This window comes from Balaenoptera ricei, chromosome 11 (genome assembly GCF_028023285.1).
Source record: "Balaenoptera ricei isolate mBalRic1 chromosome 11, mBalRic1.hap2, whole genome shotgun sequence".
NCBI classification, from domain to species: domain Eukaryota; kingdom Metazoa; phylum Chordata; class Mammalia; order Artiodactyla; family Balaenopteridae; genus Balaenoptera; species Balaenoptera ricei.
Window position 1 is genome coordinate 58325180 of NC_082649.1, and position 17796 is coordinate 58342975.

The 17796-nt window shown below is 41.9% G+C and overlaps 1 protein-coding gene and 1 pseudogene across 2 annotated transcripts in view; both read left to right on the forward strand.

Moving 5' to 3' along the window:
• Positions 1 to 17495, forward strand: part of OXSR1 (oxidative stress responsive kinase 1) — a 99563-nt gene extending 82068 nt beyond the window's left edge. Inside the window, exons 12-18 of one of the 2 annotated variants that reach the window (XM_059939211.1) lie at positions 2068 to 2103; positions 7251 to 7385; positions 9641 to 9705; positions 11667 to 11719; positions 13384 to 13452; positions 14311 to 14375; positions 14772 to 17495. In XM_059939211.1, the coding sequence (XP_059795194.1) occupies positions 2068 to 2103; positions 7251 to 7385; positions 9641 to 9705; positions 11667 to 11719; positions 13384 to 13452; positions 14311 to 14375; positions 14772 to 14846 (498 nt within the window). In that variant the 3' untranslated portion in view covers positions 14847 to 17495. The remainder of the gene's footprint in view (positions 1 to 2067; positions 2104 to 7250; positions 7386 to 9640; positions 9706 to 11666; positions 11720 to 13383; positions 13453 to 14310; positions 14376 to 14771) is intronic. The other variant, XM_059939212.1, reaches the window with a different exon arrangement.
• LOC132374084 (protein phosphatase 1 regulatory subunit 14B-like) lies at positions 6125 to 6580 on the forward strand (annotated as a pseudogene).
• Positions 17496 to 17796: the final 301 nt, after the last annotated feature.

The following is a 17796-nucleotide window of genomic DNA, read 5'->3' on the forward strand; positions in this document are numbered from 1 at the left end:
TACTAAAGAACAAAGGCTCACTGGAGAAATGGCTGATTCCAGGGCTTTCACAGGGAAAATGCAAGATAAATCTGGAATATCTTCTTTTGACAGAAAGATTTTTTATTTTAAAAAAGTCATAATAATATGAGCCAGGTTGAAGGAGCTCCCACTGGCCAAATTAGGGAGAATTTAACCATCAAAATCATTAAGTGTAGTAATAAATTATAAATCATTTAAAAAATAGGAATCTATAGGCCCATACGAATAATAAATAGATATATAAATACATGGGGGGGGGATGGTTTTTCATTACGGTAAACTGCCAGTGCTGACTGGTAAATGTAGGAGTGGATGGGGAAGTTCATCATTTTACAGCCATCATAAAACAATCATAAATGTTAGATCAGACAAGGATCATCAATAGGTGCTAAATATATGGGAAAATTTTGATGAACAGGATATTTACATGGTCTTAAAGTTTCTCTCCATAGATGGCCTATTAGTTGCAAGAAAAAAATACTGCATACCTGAGAAATTAGAAAATGCCTTGACTTGATGATTAAAATTAACATCACTAATGAGGGGCAGAGGAACATGTGATTCCCTAAGATATGATACTATAAGAAGGATACATCACTCTGTAGAATTCATTTAAGTCTGAATCATGAGGAAACATCAGACAAACCACAAATTAGGAGCATTCTATTCAAATAGAGTGTGTAGTAGGCAGGGGGGAATGATTATGTGTAGGAGGTCATTGGAAAAGTTGGATTATGGAGAGTAAATTAAAGTATTATTTTTAAATTTACTGAAGTTGATTGCTTTAGTAGTGTGACGTTATGTAAGAGAATATCCCTATTCTTAAGTACACAGTGGGGACTTTCCTGGTGGTCCAGTGGTTAAGACTCTGCACTCCCAATGCAGGGGGCCCAGGTTCAATCCTGGTCAGGGAACTAGATCCCACCACAACTAAAGATCCTGCGTGCCTCAACTAAAAGATCCCGCACGCTGCAACAAAGATCCCGCACGCAGCAACGAAGATCCCGAGTGCTGCAACTAAGACCCGGCGCAGCCAAATAAATAAATATTAAAAAAAAGAAGAAGAAGAAGAAATACACAGTGACTATTCAGTTGTAAAGAACTATGATTATATGCAACTTATTCTCAAATGGTACAGGATTGATTAAATATATATATTTAAAAAGAGAGAAAGTGAACACTAAATAATAAAGCACATGAGGAAAAAGGTTAGTAATGGATGAATCTGGGTAAAGGTTATAGCAGTGTTCTTTGTATTATTCTAACAACTTTCTGTAAGTTTGAAATTATTTCCAAACAAAGTTTTTTTTAAGGTTTTGTATTGGCTGTATACTTGCTGTAACCCATTAGCTATTGCCTGTACCTTGATTCTCCTTAATAAAATGGTAATGAAAATTTTAAAAACCTAAACTGACCTTATAAGAAGTCTAAATTCACACTTGGTAGAATTTACCATAAATTGACATTTGTTTAGAGATAAGTTGTTGTTTTATGTATTCTCCAGTGCCTGTATCCAGAATTACTACTAACTTATGATTTACTGAATCAATTTAGCTTTAGATTTTCATGTGGTATATTGTAATTAGTATTTCAATTTTGGCTCAAGAGTTTTCTTCATTAAAGCCTATAATCAGAATTACTCTGCTTTAGGAATGTGTTGGATAATTAGCTTGAATGTTTACATTTGGTTTGAGATATTATGCACATAATATGTTCATGATTAGTAGAAAGAATTGAACTTTGAAGAATGTGACCTCCCTACTAACTGATAACTCAGTCCCATTATGTTTGCTTATAAATCTCAAGTTCTAGACTTAAAATACCATAAGTATATTGATGCGTTACAGGCTACCTGGACAAAGAATACAGTAGTATCATGACAGTTTTCTTTTTCCAGAAAACTCTCACTAGAGTTACCGATGAGTTAATTATGGATCAGAATGAAATGGAGTTGACTTGCATTTCAACATTCCGTGCAGTTTGGAACTGACTACAAGTAACCTGAGTTTTCAGTTAACAAGCCTCCTTTTTTTGTATTTCTTTTAGTCTCCCAGAGTGAAAGACTCATTAACAAATTCTGAGGTAAGTAGTTGTGATTATTGAATCATTAAAGTATATGTGCTTTTGTTTTGTTTTGGTTTTAATGTTAAGCACACTTTTTGGTATGTGCCTAAATGGGAATGGGAACTTACACCGGTCGAATTTTATTAGAGCTGTCGATTCTGAGTTTGAATGGATCTTTGCAGTAAATGGTGCCATTGCACTCATTTTAAAAGTGGGCCTAAGAACCCAGAATGTTCTTTTTTGCTTGCTTGACTTTATGAACTGCTATTTTTATCTTGGGCTGCTTAAAGTGGAAATTAGTCTTTTTGCATTAGTCTGTCCAGGAATTTGTCATATGCTGCCTTTGCTTTTTGGACTTTTTTCCTCAGCCTCTTGTCAAATAGATTCTGATGTCTATAGTTACTGCCTCAGTGTGATAGGGAATCCTACTAAACAGACTCCTGTTAGGCTGGCCTGCCTTATGCTCCTTACCTAAAGAAAATAATCATCTCATGAGTATTCAATATTTGGTTTAATGGCACACATGTCTTGCTCTTAATCCAGTTTGTTCTTGCCACATGCTTAAAAGTAACTATTTTTTCCACTTCATTTGTATATATAGTATACAATTATGTACAGGATTATGTTTAAGACTGAAAATACTGTACCTCAGCTTATTACAGGCTAGTATCTGACAACTTGAATTAGAACTGCTATTCACTAAGATTTCTGGCTCTTCTTCTTGGTATGCGGTAGAATTGCATTTTTCTGCCCCTTGAAGTTACTCATGGCCGTGGCAATTACTTTTGGCCAATAAAATGTGAGCAGAAGGAAGAGCCACATTGTGATTCCCTGGGTTCCCTTGCTCCTGCCATCATGACCTGCATCCCTGCTGCAAATTTAGGTACCAAATTTATCCTCTGCTGGCCACAGATGGACTTGAAGTGTGTGCAAGAAATAACTTTATCACCTCACACCTGTCAGAATGGCTATTATCAAAAAGACAACAAGTGTTGGTGAGGATATAGAGGAAAGAGAAGCCTCGTGCACTGTTGGTGGGAATGTAAATTGGTGCAGCCACTATGGAAAACAGTTTCTCAAAAAATTAAAAATACAATTATATATCCCGCAATTCGACTTCTGGGTATTTTCCCAAAAACACTAATTCAGAAAGATATATGCACCCCTGTGTTCATTGCAGCATTATTTACAGTAGCTAAGATATGGAAGCAACCTAAGTATCCATCAATAGATGAATGGATAAAGAATATATGATATATATGTATATATACACAATGAAATATTACTCAGTCAGGGACTTCCCTGATGGTCCAGTGGCCGGGTCTCTGCACTCCCAATGCAGGGGGCCCAGGTTCGATCCCTGGTTGGGGAACTAAGATCCCACATACCGCAACCAAGAGTTCACATGCCACAACTGAGGATCACACATGCCACAACTAAGACCCAGGGCAGCCAAATAAATAAATAATTTTTTTTTTTTTTAAAGAAAGAAGTATTAGTCAAAGAAGGAATGAAATCTTGCCATTTGCAACAACATGGATGGACCTTGAGGGTATTATGCTAAGTGAAATAAGTCAGAGAAAGACAAATACCATATGATGTCACTTATATGTGGAATCTGAAAAACAACAAATGAACAAACATAAAACAGAAACAGTCTCATAGATACAGAGAACAAACTGGTGGTTGCCAAAGGGGAGGGGCGTGAGGGGAATTGTGAAATAGGTGGGGGAGATTAAGAGGTACAAACTTCCAGTTATAAAATAAATAAGTCATGGGGATGTAATGTACAGCATAGGGAATACAGTCAATAATATTGTAATAACCTTGTAGGTGACAGATGGTAACTAGATTTATTGTAGTGATCATTTTTTAATATATAAAAATACCAATTGCTATGTTGTACACCTGAAGCTAACATAATATTGTAAGTCAATGAATTATACTTCGTTTTTTAAAAAAGGAAAAAAATTCCAAAATGAGCAAAATTTTTTCAAAAAAGTAATAACTTTTGTTCTTGTAATTTACTGAGAATTTAAGATTATTTGTTATGCTCTAACTTAACCTATCTTGACTAATTCCTAGTTTCTCAAAAATTGAATGGAAGGGTATTTTACATATTACCCAGAGTTATTCTTTTTAGTCTCCTCCTTGTTCCTTTGCCTCAATAGCCTCTCCACATGAACTTGTACATGCTCATAGTCATAGTCTCATGCTCATAACTTTGTTGTTGTTTTTTAAATTATGATAAAATACACATAACATAAAATTAACCATCTTAACCATTTTTAGTGTGCAGTTCACTGACATTAAGTACATTCACACTGTTGTACAACCATCCCCACCATCCATCTCCAGAGTTCTTTTCATCTTGCAAAACCAGCTCTGTACCCATTAAACAGTAACTCCCTATTCTCTCCTACCCCCAGCTCCTAGCAACATCCATTCTATTTTCTGTCTCTGAATTTGACTACTCTAGGTACCTCATAAAAGTGGAATCATACAATATTTGTCCTTTTCTGACTTGTGTATTTCACTTACATAATGCCCTCAAGGTTCATCTGTGTAACATGTATCAGAATTTCCTCTTTCCTTCCCTTTTAAGGCTGGATAATAGTCCATATTTGTGTGTGTGTGTGAACCACATTTGTTTAACCATTTATCTGTCAATGGACATTTGGGTTTCTTCTACTTTTTGGCTATTGTGAATAATGCTGCTATGAACATGGCCACACAAATAACTGTTTGAGTCCCTGCTTTCAATACTTTTGGGTCTATACCCAGAAGGGAATTGTTGGATTATATAGTAATTCTATTTTTAATTTTTTGAGGAACTATCATACTGTTTTCCATAACAGCTGTACTATTTTACATTCCCACCTGCAATGCACAAGGTTCCAATCTCTTCACATCCTCTCATTACTTTGTTTTGTATAACCTTTCTGTCTTGATTATAGGTATACATATATGTGCATGCAATTTGGAAGCTAACTGTCTTTTTGAAATAGTGCTAATAGTTTTAAGCATTTTTAAAACTAATCTTAAAGTTCTGTTTTTCTATCAAAAACTGGAACCAGTGACTAACTTTTGGTTTCCTTTATGTGAAGCTAAGTAAACACAAAATTTTTCTTCCTTGTCTCCTTGCTTTGCTTATATGATAACAGCTATTAGACCTCTCATTGCCCTTCTAATTTTTTTCCTCTTTTAGCTCTAAATTTTGGCCATTACATTGATATTGTTTTCCCCATTACCTTATAATTTTGAGTATGTTTAACTTGATTTTGTACTCAACATCAGTCTTTTTTCCCCATTACATAACTAAAATTTGTAAAATTTTCAAACATGCAAAATAATGTTTAATGTCTATGTTATATGTTAATGTTTAATGTCTATGTTATAAAGCTACACATCCATTTTGAAAAGCATTGCAGATATGTTAAGGAACCATTGGTTGATTTTCTTTCTTTATAAGTAATGGAAGGTCCCCAACATAGAAAAATGTCATTTCTATAATTTCATACTATATACTAAATCTGCATTTTGTAGGTGCTATTTTGCTGGTCAAAGGGGATAGAACAGATGTATTTAAAAATAAATAGGACACAAAGAACTACTATTCTGAAGAAGGAAAAAAAAAGTGGACTACTGATATTTGTTACAACATGACTGACTCAAAAACTAAGAAGCCAGACACAAAAAGAGTGCATATTGTAAAATTTGGTTTACATGATATGTCCACAAAAGGCAAATTGATAGAGGCAGAAAGTAGATCAGTGGTTGCCTAGGGCTGGGTGAGGGAGCAGGAGTTAACTGTGAATGGGCACGGGAAAAGTTGATGGAAGTGTTCTAAAACCAGATTGTAGGGATGTTACAGAAGTATAAATTCTCTAAAAATCACTTGAGTTGTAGGCCGCCGCCGCCGCCTTCGCCACGGAGCCATGCGGAGACGAGCTCACGAGCTAACCTGAGCCAGTGGCCGAGCCAGCCGGCGGGCGTCCCAGAGGTGGCGGCGCAGGGAGGGGCCCGACGCGCGCACTTGGCCCTGGCGGCCGCCATGGCGGACAGCGGCCCCGCAGGGGGTGCGGCGTTGGCGGCTCGGGACCCTGGACCGGGGAGTGGTGGCCCAGGGCCCCGCATCTACTTTCAGAACCCCCCTGGGGCTGCAGGCGAGGGCCCAGGCGGTGCGGACGACGAGGGCCCAGTGAGGCGCCAAGGGAAGGTCACGGTCAAGTAGGACCGCGAGGAGCTACGGAGGCGCCTCAACCTGGAGGAGTGGATCCTGGAGCAGCTCACTCACCTCCACGACTGCCAGGAAGAAGAGATCCCAGAACTGGAGATTGACGTGGATGAACTCCTGGACATTGAGAGCGCTGATACCCGAGCTGCCAGGGTCACGGGGCTGCTGGTTGACTGTCACAAACCCACTGAGGCCTCCGTCTCTGGCCTGCTGGACAAGATCCGAGGCACGCAGAAGCTGAGCACAGCCCAGAAGTAAGGGTCCTCGACCCAGGTGAACGGTGGCTCCCACAGGACAAACGCTGCCCCCCCACAAGCTGGTAACAACAATACCAGTGAATTTCATGGGACGTAAATTACACCTCAAAATTTCTTAAAAACAAAAAAGCGGGACTTCCCTGGTGGTGCAGTGGTTAAGAATCCGCCTGCCAATGCAGGGGACGCGGATTCGAGCCCTGGTCGGGGAAGATCCCACATGCCGCGGAGCAGCTAAGCCCGTGCGCCACAACTACTGAGCCTGCGCTCTAGAGCTGGCGAGCCACAACTACTGAGCCCACATGCCACAACTGCTGAAGCCCATGCGCCTAAAGCCCTGTGCTCCGCAACAAGAGAAGCCACCACAATGAGAAGCCCGCGCACCGCAACAAAGAGTAGCCCCCCGCTCACCGCAACCAGAGAAAGCCCGCACGCAGCAACAAAGACCCAACGCAGCCAAAACTAAATAAATAGATGAATTAATTAATTAATTTAAAAAGCATAGAAATATTTGACTTCCATTTGAAATAGGTGTCTTGGGGATGTAGAGATGGGCTGGTTCACTACACAAGGACTACTTTAAAAAGTCTCTCTGCGGCACTGCTTGCCTGTCAGCAGGCCCGCCTCCCTTTCCTCTCAGCTTAAGCAGCACTGTGTGTGTGTTTTTGTTACAGCTGTTTTCAACAACTGATCCTGTGGGTACTTTACTCCAAGTTCCAGAACAGATTTCTGCTCATCTACCTCAGCCAGCTGGGCAGATGACTGCACAGCCAACTCAAGTCTCCCTGCCGCCCCCCGCAGAGCCTCAGGTACAGCAGGGATGTGCTTTCTTTTGTGGTCAGCCTTCCGGGTGGAGGAAGAGGGCGGAGGCTAACGTGGACCGCCGCCTGGTGCCATGAGGGTGATGTCCTGGTAGATTTTGAAACAAGTTAGAAATCTGTTTTCACGGTTTTAAATGTATGCAGATAAGAGAGTTTAACCAAGATCACACAGGTTTCATTAAGCAACGAAATAAGTTTATGATGGAAATATTTCAAACAGCAAAAGTTGTGGAGGGGGGCGGTAATTTCTTGTCAGCTTTTTTTTCCCTCACGCGAAGGCGAGGGGTTCTGCCCACCGAGGCGGCTCAATGCCCCCCGGCTCCTGCACTCAGGAGGGACGGCGCTGGGGGGTCTGGTGCCCCACGGCTCCTGCTCCCTCGCCCTCGCCCTCGCCCTCTCGGATTGCTGGGGAAGGCTGTCTCACCCAGGGTGCATCGTCCCCCATCCCCCGTCCCTGCTTGGGCGGCAGCGGGGTGTGGGACGGGTAAGCGTAGGAACGTTGGCGGTCCGGCAAAGCCTGTGCTGCCTCAGCTTGTCTGAAAAGTGTGACAACCCCCTTCTCACGGCCCGGCCCACCACGATCGCACCCACGCCTGCCTGCATCCCCGGCGAAGGGGGATCACATGGCGCTAGCCCGACCAAGTCAGTCCCCTCGGCACTCGGGGAGGACACCGGGACCAGGCCACACCTGGCCCCACCGGAGGGACAAGCGGGCCTCCCTTACCGTCTCGACCCCCCAAGAGAGCTGCTCACGGGAGACGGCACCTCTGGGCCTCGGGCACCTGAGAGACTAGCTGGAGCGCTCTGGAGGTGCCACAGAGGGCCGGGCAAGACATGCTCACGTGCCCGATGCAGGGAGGACCTCTCCTGAGAGTGCTGCGTGGACAGAACGAGAAGAGCGGCCGTGTCTTGTCAGCTTTTTATTCGATCCTTATTATGTTTAACTGCAGAATGCCGCTGGCACTAGGAGCATTTTTAGCTCTTCCGTCATCTTTGTTAATACTGTCTCCCAGCCAGGGTTTTCCTGCATTGCTGTAAGATACCTGTCAATTTTGTGAAGGTTGATTTTATTAAAATGTGGTCATGTAATCTGTGAATCCACACAATCAGGCACACACAAACTTCATTAAATCAGAGTGCACTGAAAGCCACGGAGGGAATGAAGGCCCCCCTGAGAGCTGCCCCCACCCCTGCGGTGTAGCCCCTACTCTTCCCTTGGGAAACCGCGGTACTGTCTGAACACGTGACCCTATGCTCCATGGTGAGAGTAAGGGTTTCAGAGTCTATTCATTTATGAAATAGTAGAGGTGTTTTTATTTTATTTTATTTTTTCCTAAAATTCAGGTGGGAAGAAACAAAAATAGAAGTTCAGATGTTTTCATCTGCATCCCAGTGGTGCTCTGCCTTTGGAGATCACTGCTCTGAGCTCTTCCAGTTAGTCACATTCTAACTTCATTTAACCTTTTCTTTGCGCAAGTTTTCCATTTCTGCCCATCATATGGGAAAAGATACAGTTGTCTTGTGAAAACTGATGGAAAGATTGGATTTGTTTTATAAACGGCTTAAATAGAATGTATATTCTCTGTACAGCAAGGGACAGCTGTATGGTTTTCAGAGAGGATCAGTTTAGTCATTAGAAGATGTGGAGGGACTTCCCTGGTGGCGCAGTGGTTAAGACTCCGTGCTCCCAATGCAGGGGGCCCAGGTTCAATCCCTGGTCAGGGAACTAGATCCCACATGCATGCCGCAGCTAAGAGTTCGCATGCCACAACTAAGGAGCCAGCACAACCAAATAAATAAAATAAAATATTTTTTTAAATAAAAATAAATAAAAGATCTGGAACCTCCAGGGAGGGTGGTTTCGTGAGGGGTAGCCAGTTTAGACCTTACTGGCAGATGTGTTGCCACTGGCAGATTTTTTAAAGGGAAAAACCCAGCTTCATGTTCTTCACGCTTATAAAGGGGAAGAGAGGTCTGAAAAATACAAAATTGAAATGTGGCTGTGTATGGAATTTCGTGTGGGTTTGAGAATTATCTTTCTCATTATGTTTGACATTCAGCTCTTGTTGCTGCCTTGTGGTACATGTCCTCCCACAGCAGGGAGTGTCCTAGGGACTAGGATGGCCACACCTGGAGATGAAGAAAATTGATGCCAAGTGGATGATTCTTCTGCAGATGGGCATTAGTGACCTCCACGCTTAATAGTCCAGGCAATGACTTTATACCTTTCAATGCTTTTTTAGGCTCTGCCTTCAGGAGCAGGTTCACAAGAAACCAAGATCCCAATCAGTCTAGTACTAAGATTACGGTAAGTAGACATTTTGTTGTTGTTGTTTTCTGAATACTCTGAATATGCTGATTTCTATTTGAAAGTTACTCCTCCTTCTAGTACTTCATGCCTGAGAGTAACTGGATAGGATTGTGTGTGTTTGCTTGTGGGTGTATTGTTTCCCTCAGAAATAATAGCAGTAGTGTGAGGATCTGAATTACCGTTGACTCGTTCCTCCTTCCACTTGTGAGTTCCTAGTCATCGTCTCAGTATGACCATAATTAGAGTAGAGGCAGCAAGACTGTTCGGAGAACGTTTTGATTTTACCACTAAGAGTAATGAAATTATGCCATAAATGTGAAGAAAGCAGATTTGGTTACCTTTTCTTTATAGAAGCCTACTCTATATACCTGGACTCAAATAGTTCTGAATTAATACAGTGTCTTGGTAATCTCATCCTATTTTAACTGTACACAAAGAATATTATTTGTCTCTTCAAAATTTTGTTTTGAAAATTACAGCAGTTAATAGAGAGTATAACAATTCTATTTACATGTGCTTCAGGAGGGGAGAGGGTACTTGTAAGTGATGTAGTTAGCTTTTTTTTTTTTTTAACATCTTTATTGGAGTATAATTGCTTTACAATGGTGTGTTAGTTTCTGCTTTTTATAGTTAGCTTTTTGAAGGGTGGTTTTTAGTGGACCGTGTTCCAGACTTGTTTATGGAAGAGGAGGCTAGATTCTTATTCTCACTGCTGAAAACTTTGAAGTTAAATGACTAGACAGTTCAGTTTAGCATATTGTTATCTTTGAAGGTGTTTGTGCTTGGCATGACAGTCACATCACTAAAGTGATAATGAACACTTGACCTTAATTTTATTCAGCTTTCAGAAAGAATAGATGGAACAATTACATATTAAGCAGACTAAGTACAGCACTATTAGCTATTGTGCTAAGATACTGAGAAAAAGAGAAAATGAAATGCAATAATCAAGTCTATGTTGAAAGTTGATTTGTATTGTGTACTTAGCATAGCTAAAAACAAGTTTCAGTAGTAGACATGCAGAAGGGTAAGTCTGTGTAGACAAGTGCAGAGAGGCAACGTGAGGGAGAAAATCACTGTGGGGCAGGATGTGTTGGATTTGGATAACTATATTTTAAGCACAATTTCAGTAACATCAAGTATGTGTCAGATAGACCTAACCTCCCGGAACTGTTTAGATAAAATGGATTTGGGTCCTAAGTAATCACTCATGTCTGCCTTTATACATAATATTCTAATTTCTCCATCTTTAACCAGGACCTCCAGGGAGCTTAGTTAATCTCAGTACTTGGTGTGGTGCGCAATCTCTGTAACTATCCTTCACCAGTCACATTTTAATCTCTGGAGCCTTATATTAACTCAGCTGCCAGTATGGGCCCCATTTCTTTCCCCATCTTCTCTGCCTGCCCAAATCCTTCCTATCCATTAAGTTCTATCTAAAAAACTACTTCTAAAGTTTTTCCTCATTATCCCAATCTGTATGTTCTTTGTCCTTCTCCTCTGAACCCCTGTGGAATTTGGGGGAGCATCATGTGTTTCATTCTATGAGTCTAGTCAGACTGATACCAGTGGTGGGCAAGGTACTCTCCTAGGCATAGGGGTGTGGGGGGTAGGAGTGGGGATAAGGGAGAAAAGGGCATCCTGTATCATGTTAATCACACCTCCCTGTGCTCATACAGATGTTCTCCTTAGTCTAATATGATCATCCTAGTGGGAATAAGGATGGGCATGGGCATATATTGACCAGTGAAGGACATAAATTAAAAGGGTTGTAGAACAATTAAATGATCACTCTGAGTTGTTTGCTCTGAGCCCTCAGTGTGAGCTCATTAGGACAAATCATACAGTCTATGGGACAGAAAGATCTTTCTCTTGGCATAGCTTTCCTGATATATGTAGGCGGACCCTGAATGCATAAATTCAGAAATTTATTTTATACATTTTGTTTTCTTTCATAGGAATTCAAAAAAGGAACTAAATGATATTCGATTCGAATTTACTCCTGGGAGAGGTGAGGTATCAAAACACTGAAAATAAAATAACTGCTCATTTGTCATTTTAAGGAAATGTGTGTGAAGTTTCTGATCTCTAGATATTTTTCCTCTTAAAGGGTGATAAAAATGTTCCTGGCCTAAAGGTTTTGGGGGGCATATGAATAAAATTAAAATGCAGTTTATTTACTACTACCTCATTTAGAAAACTTAGTATAATACAAAGAGTACTGAATATAGCTCTAATTTACTGCTTACTGTATGGCAGACATTGTGCTAAGCAGTATCTCATTAAATTCTCAAAACTGCCTCCTAAGGAAAGATTATTGTCCCCACTGCATAGATGATGAAATCAAGGCTTAGAGAGAGTGAAGTAACTGGTTGCAGTTCCCACAGCTGAGAAGAGGTGTAGCTGGAATTCAAACTCAGATCTATCGGCGCGCAGAGTTCCTGCTCTTAACACCGAACGTGGTTGTCCTCCGTGACAATAAAGAAGCAGTAAGGCTTCCAGTCCCCTCCCTCCCAGCGAAAGCTGAGCCCTGTCATGCAGTTTCTGACCGTGAACTTCTCCCAGGGACAAGGCTTATTTCCTTTCTTGCCTTGGTTACTCAGGATTCGTATTTGGGAAGTGGCCCGCAGCCAGCTGGTATCTGTCCTGTGTGCCACGCTTAGTCTTCCTGCTGTCTCGGTATCATGAGCAGTTCACTCAAATGCAGAGAACAAATGCACATGTACAGAGATGCATCTGTTTTCCTTTTTAAAGCCAGACAGAGTCACATTTTAAGGTACTCATTCAAATAGCTGGCCTTTGGCAAATGTGTGTGCACAGCCCCTCCCCAGAGGTCCTCCCGTTTCCTCTGAGGGGATCGGTGTTCAGGCCTCGGGAAGGAGTCAGTTGGAGATGAGGTTAATTGATGGTACTCTGTCCTCATCTTTTTAGTTTCTAGTTATATACCCATTGCTCAGACAGTACAACCTATAATAATTAGATATGAAGGAAAACCCACCAGAATAAAAAAGAAAATTATTTTAGCAAAAAAAAACAAAACCCAAAAACAACTGGGAGTATGACCCCCAAAGAGAAGAGATTACAGTTTGTTTTCTTAAGACTCGTGGGGGCAATTCCCTGGCGATCCAGTGGTTAGGACTCCGTGCTTTCACTGCCGGGGGCACGCGTTCAATCCCCAGCCGGGGAACTAAGATCCCACAATCCGCATGGTGTGGCCCAAAAAAAAAAAAAGAGAGATTTAATTGGGACTAAATTATTCTGCTTTATTAGCCCTGGAGATGTTATACACTCATCATCACATCTCAGAGCTCACAGGGCTGGCGTCCAGGGTTGCCCTCAGACTAGTAGTTTCTTCTGCAGCATCACTATCAGGTGCTCTTCCGACAAGGCAAGAACCCATCTAAAGTACACCATCATTTAGAACGTTATCTTTACATTGAGCTGATATTTGCCATCTGGGTGATACAGGTTCCGCCCTCTACCTAGACCTGTGATAGTCCCTCACTTGAGATAATCCTGGTGGTAGGAAAAACCTTTATGTGGAGGAAGTCCCTCCCGCCATCCTGGTTCTGTGGATTTAACAGCTAGCTTCGGTCTGGCTGTGCCAGCACCCGCTCTGAATGTTAGCAGGGACATGCATGCACAAGAAACAGAGCACCTTCTTTGTCCTTGCAGATACAGCAGAGGGTGTCTCTCAGGAACTCATTTCTGCTGGCCTCGTCGATGGAAGGGATTTAGTAATAGGTAACTACTTTGTGCTCTGCCTTTGTGTCCCCGTCTCTCTGCTTGTATACTTAGGATCTAGAAAATCAGGCTTTGATTCCACTGAGTAGGTCTAATGGTTCTTGGAATGGTTCTTGGCTTTGAGGAAATAACAGGTATTGGGGACAGTTCCTTCCTTACAAAAAAGAAAATCTCACTTCTGAGTTTGCTTTGTGACCCCCGATGATAGTGAGTGAAAACTTACCCAGGTCTCTGGAAGATCGTAGAAATGATGACAGAAGTTACAGGTTAGAGTAAGCTTGGCCATATCTAATCCATTTTGGAGAATGAACGCTATCCTTTTGGAGCTAAGAGTTAAGCAAAAATCATTACAGATTTAGTCCTAAAAAAAGCAGGAAGTAAGAAAAGGCACAGTCGGGCCATAGGTACATTTTACTGAAGGAAAAGACCATTGCCTAGGACAAGTCAGCAGAGTTTTAAAGGGCCAGATAGTAAAGTAAATAGTTCAGGCTTTGTGGACCATGTACAGTCTCTGTTTTTACACTCTTCTTGGCTCATAGGCAGAACAGAAACAGGCTGAAGGCCATAGTTGGCTGATTCCCAGTCTAGGGCTTTCTGGCCCATGAATAGGCAAATCATACCTCTTTCACCCCAGTGTCTTTCCTAAGTTAAAAGAAAGTTAATTTGACAATGATAGGATTTATTTGTGCTACTTGGAGTTGCTTTTAAAAACACCTTGTGTTTAGGGAGCGATTTATCTTTCTGCTTCCATTTTGATTGTACATAGAAGATTGTGAACTACCATTTAAGTTGTTAAAATGTGGTTGAAATGTGCATTTACTTAGCTTCTCATTACTTTCTCTGTTTGTATGATTACAGTGGCAGCTAATTTGCAGAAAATTGTGGAAGAACCCCAGTCAAATCGATCTGTCACTTTCAAACTGGTATTCATCCCTTCCTCTTTGTTAAACCATCTCACTTTTTACACACCAGCTTCCATATTCCCTGAGTGATGAGAATATTTAAGTCTGGTGGATTGTATTTGTTTAACCTCCCCATGCCCTGGGCTGATACCTCCCTTCATTGGCCTCCCTTCCCCTCTCCCTCTCAGGAAGCCTCCTACCCGAGGCCCTTGACTATTTATCCTCAAGAGAGATTGCTGGTCAATCTGACTCTGCCTTTGTACCCAGACTCCACCTACACCTTTATCTGCCTCCTGTTTGTATCCCAGGGACCTGTCCCCCACTGCCCTCTTTCCCACAGTCCCCATGTCAGTTTTAATTGCTGCCTGCAATTTTGTTTATAAATAGCCACAGCTTCTCATTTTGTTTGGTTCTTAGGCATCTGGTGTCGAAGGCTCGGATATTCCTGATGATGGTAAACTAATAGGATTTGCCCAGCTCAGCATCAGCTAAAACACAGCCCTGGAAGAGGTGGCCTAAGGAGATTCCACACATGTGTATCTCTGTTGCTTCTGTTGGCCTAAACTCACTACTGCCAAAGAACCCAGCAACAAACCTCCCAGCTAAGAGCTTTAGAGGTCTTTCTTTATGTTTTTCCTGCCATCATTCCCCCTTTTTCCCACAGGGAAAGAAAAGTTGGATCACCAGTGGCCAGCATCCCTTTAAAGAGTTCCGTTAGTAAACTTACTGCACGTGTCCCCTGTCTTCCTCCATCTGAGAAGTGGCCCGGGTGCCTCAAGGCCCAGGAGGGAGGTGTATCAGCTCATCTTGCCTTACTCCAGTGATGGCGCTGGGTGGAAAGTAGCAGCTATCTTGGGCTTCCTCATCCTGCTTGTTCTCCCACACCTGACAGGATTTGGGCATCTTGGGATATCCCTTTACCACTGAAGTAGCAATTAAAAGTTGGTTGTTTAGCTGAAGCCCAGAGAATTTAATTTAGTGGGGTTTTTTTTTTTTTTTTTTTTTTGGTATCCGATGTGAATTCCAACAACCTTTGTTAGGAAGAAGCACAGCCTCAGATGGAGGCAACCTAAACTGTGTTCTTGTTTTGTTCATCATGTTTCTAAGCGTTTTGCTGAAGCTGCTCTCAGGCACCCCTCTTCATTACTCCCTCCAGAAAGGGTTGCTAGCCTTAACTTCAGCTGGTGCAAAACATCTGACTGTAATCGAACTTCAGGCATCGGATCCTTCAAAGTGGAACTTTGGACTGTTTTTAGAGAAAAGATCAAGTAATGGCTTGTAAAGGAGAATTTCCCCAGCAGTGGTTTTTGAACAGGAAAAATCATAACTCATATCATTGCGGAAGTATTTATTTTCAGATCTTAAAACAATTGAAGAAAAACTGTTCCTTGATCCTCCCATGAAAATCAATTTGCCTGGCCTCCAAATCATGAGGAAATGCAAGGCTGAGATTTCTACAGCAATAAAGGAGACTCACACTGGGCCAGAGAGGCCTGCCTTCTGCCCCCTCTCCTGCACTGACCCTTTGGAGGGGGTCCCTGTGTGCTGAACCTGACCCAAGATGGAAAGTGAAACCACATGTGCCGTGACTTTTAGGATTTTTGAGTAGACAGTGTTCATTTGATTTTCTACAGAAATAATATAAATTATTCTTTAGGTTTAAAAAAGAGCACCATAATGCAATATGTGAATCATCAGTGGCGTTGATTTTTTTTTTTTTTTTTTCCTACTGTTTCACAGTCAGCCTTTGTCTAACTGCAGATAGCCCTAACAAGTTTTGTAAATGAAAGGGATCCTCAATCTGGCCTTAAAATGACACACAAAGATGGGCTTTGACCCATCTTTATAGAATCACTCGAGCCCTTTCCAGCATTGTTGGTCTGTGAATAAAAGGATTGCTTTACCTAGTTTTCTCTTAGAGCACTTCTGAAAGCTTTGTCCACAACTAACTTATTATAGTTTTTGTTTCATTCTGAGCTTGTAGTTTTAGTCATGGGCTTTCTTCACCTGCCCTGGATACAAAGGCATGTTGGGAAAGGGATGGGTGTTGGAGAGGAAGGGAGGGGATGCTTTGGGATGGGGGTTGGGAGGAAAGTAGATCAGAGGATCGGACACCAAAGCCCAAGGTCCCAGCAGGATTGGTAAAAGGAGGGAGCCTGCTGAGCCTGGAGACAGAAAAGATTGATCGGCTTACTGGACAAATATTTAGCTTTTCTTTTTCCTTTTTTTTTTTCTTTCTTTGTTTTTTTAGAAGAGGGTTGGGGGAACAAGGACAGGAAGGTAGGAATAAGTTATGAAAAAATGTAGTGTCCCTTTTGGCACAAGACTAGTGGCTTACCTTAGAGTCTGTGTTTTGATTTCAGATAAGCCCATCAGAGTCTACTTATTTCTGAATCCAAAGGGTGGTGGCATCACTCTATTCTAGCTTTTATTTGGAGGTGGTCGAGAGCCCAAGCTGTAAGTAAGCAGCAGCCCATCTCCCTGTTCAATTTCTCCAGCCGGCCATTACCTTTGAACTGCAGTGGGACAGGCATGACAGTAGAAGTGGGCTGGGGCTTTCTCTTTCTTTTCCATTCATCTTTTGCCCTGCTGGGAATTAGGAGTCAGACACCAAGCCCCAGGGCAGTGTTATTTCTTCTTCTGCTTGATGTATGGTGGACTCCCTTTGCTGGCTTGTGCAGTGATGCTGAAAAAAAATGAGTGAACAGAAACTTTGCAGGTGAGACAGCACGTGACCTAGTGAGCAGTCTTGCTCCTTCCCAGGAGGGGCGATTCAGGATACACCTCTCTCCCTGGATCCCCAGGATTCCCTGGTCCCTGGGGGAGGGACTAACTTAGCACAAGGTAACATGTGCCAATGCTATTTGTGAAATGTATGGTCTTTCTGAATGACTAATGGATTTGTTTGGGTTTTTTGCTTAAGTTGTGAACCAAATCCTAGAGCCAGCTGACACTCTAATAATCTGGAGGACAGAATAATGGTGTATCCATAAATGGAGGTTCCTCCTTACGATGTATGCTAGATTATGGAAGATGTAAAATATTTGACTTCCCCCTCCCTTTTATTTTTATTTTTATTTTTTTGACTTTGTACTTTGCTGCATGTTTCATTCATTTTTAATCAATAAAGAATAAATTGTCTGTGGTGGTGTAAGGATGCTTCACTTTGGTGACTGTTGGTGGGGGCAGTGGGAAGTGGGTCAGGAGGTCACTACTAACTTTAATTTTTCATGCGAATAGAGAAAAGCCAAGGTGCACTTTTCCCTAAAAAGTGTATTAGTCTACAAATTAGAAGAGCTTAAAACCAAGTGGGGAAACTGAAATCCCAAAAGAGAGAGAGATCTGCCCAAGGAAATTTGATAGGGTGGGATAAGGAACTCTTTGCATTGCTCTTTTCTGTTTAATTCTGCTCATGCTATTGGGCGGGGGAAAGATGCCAGAT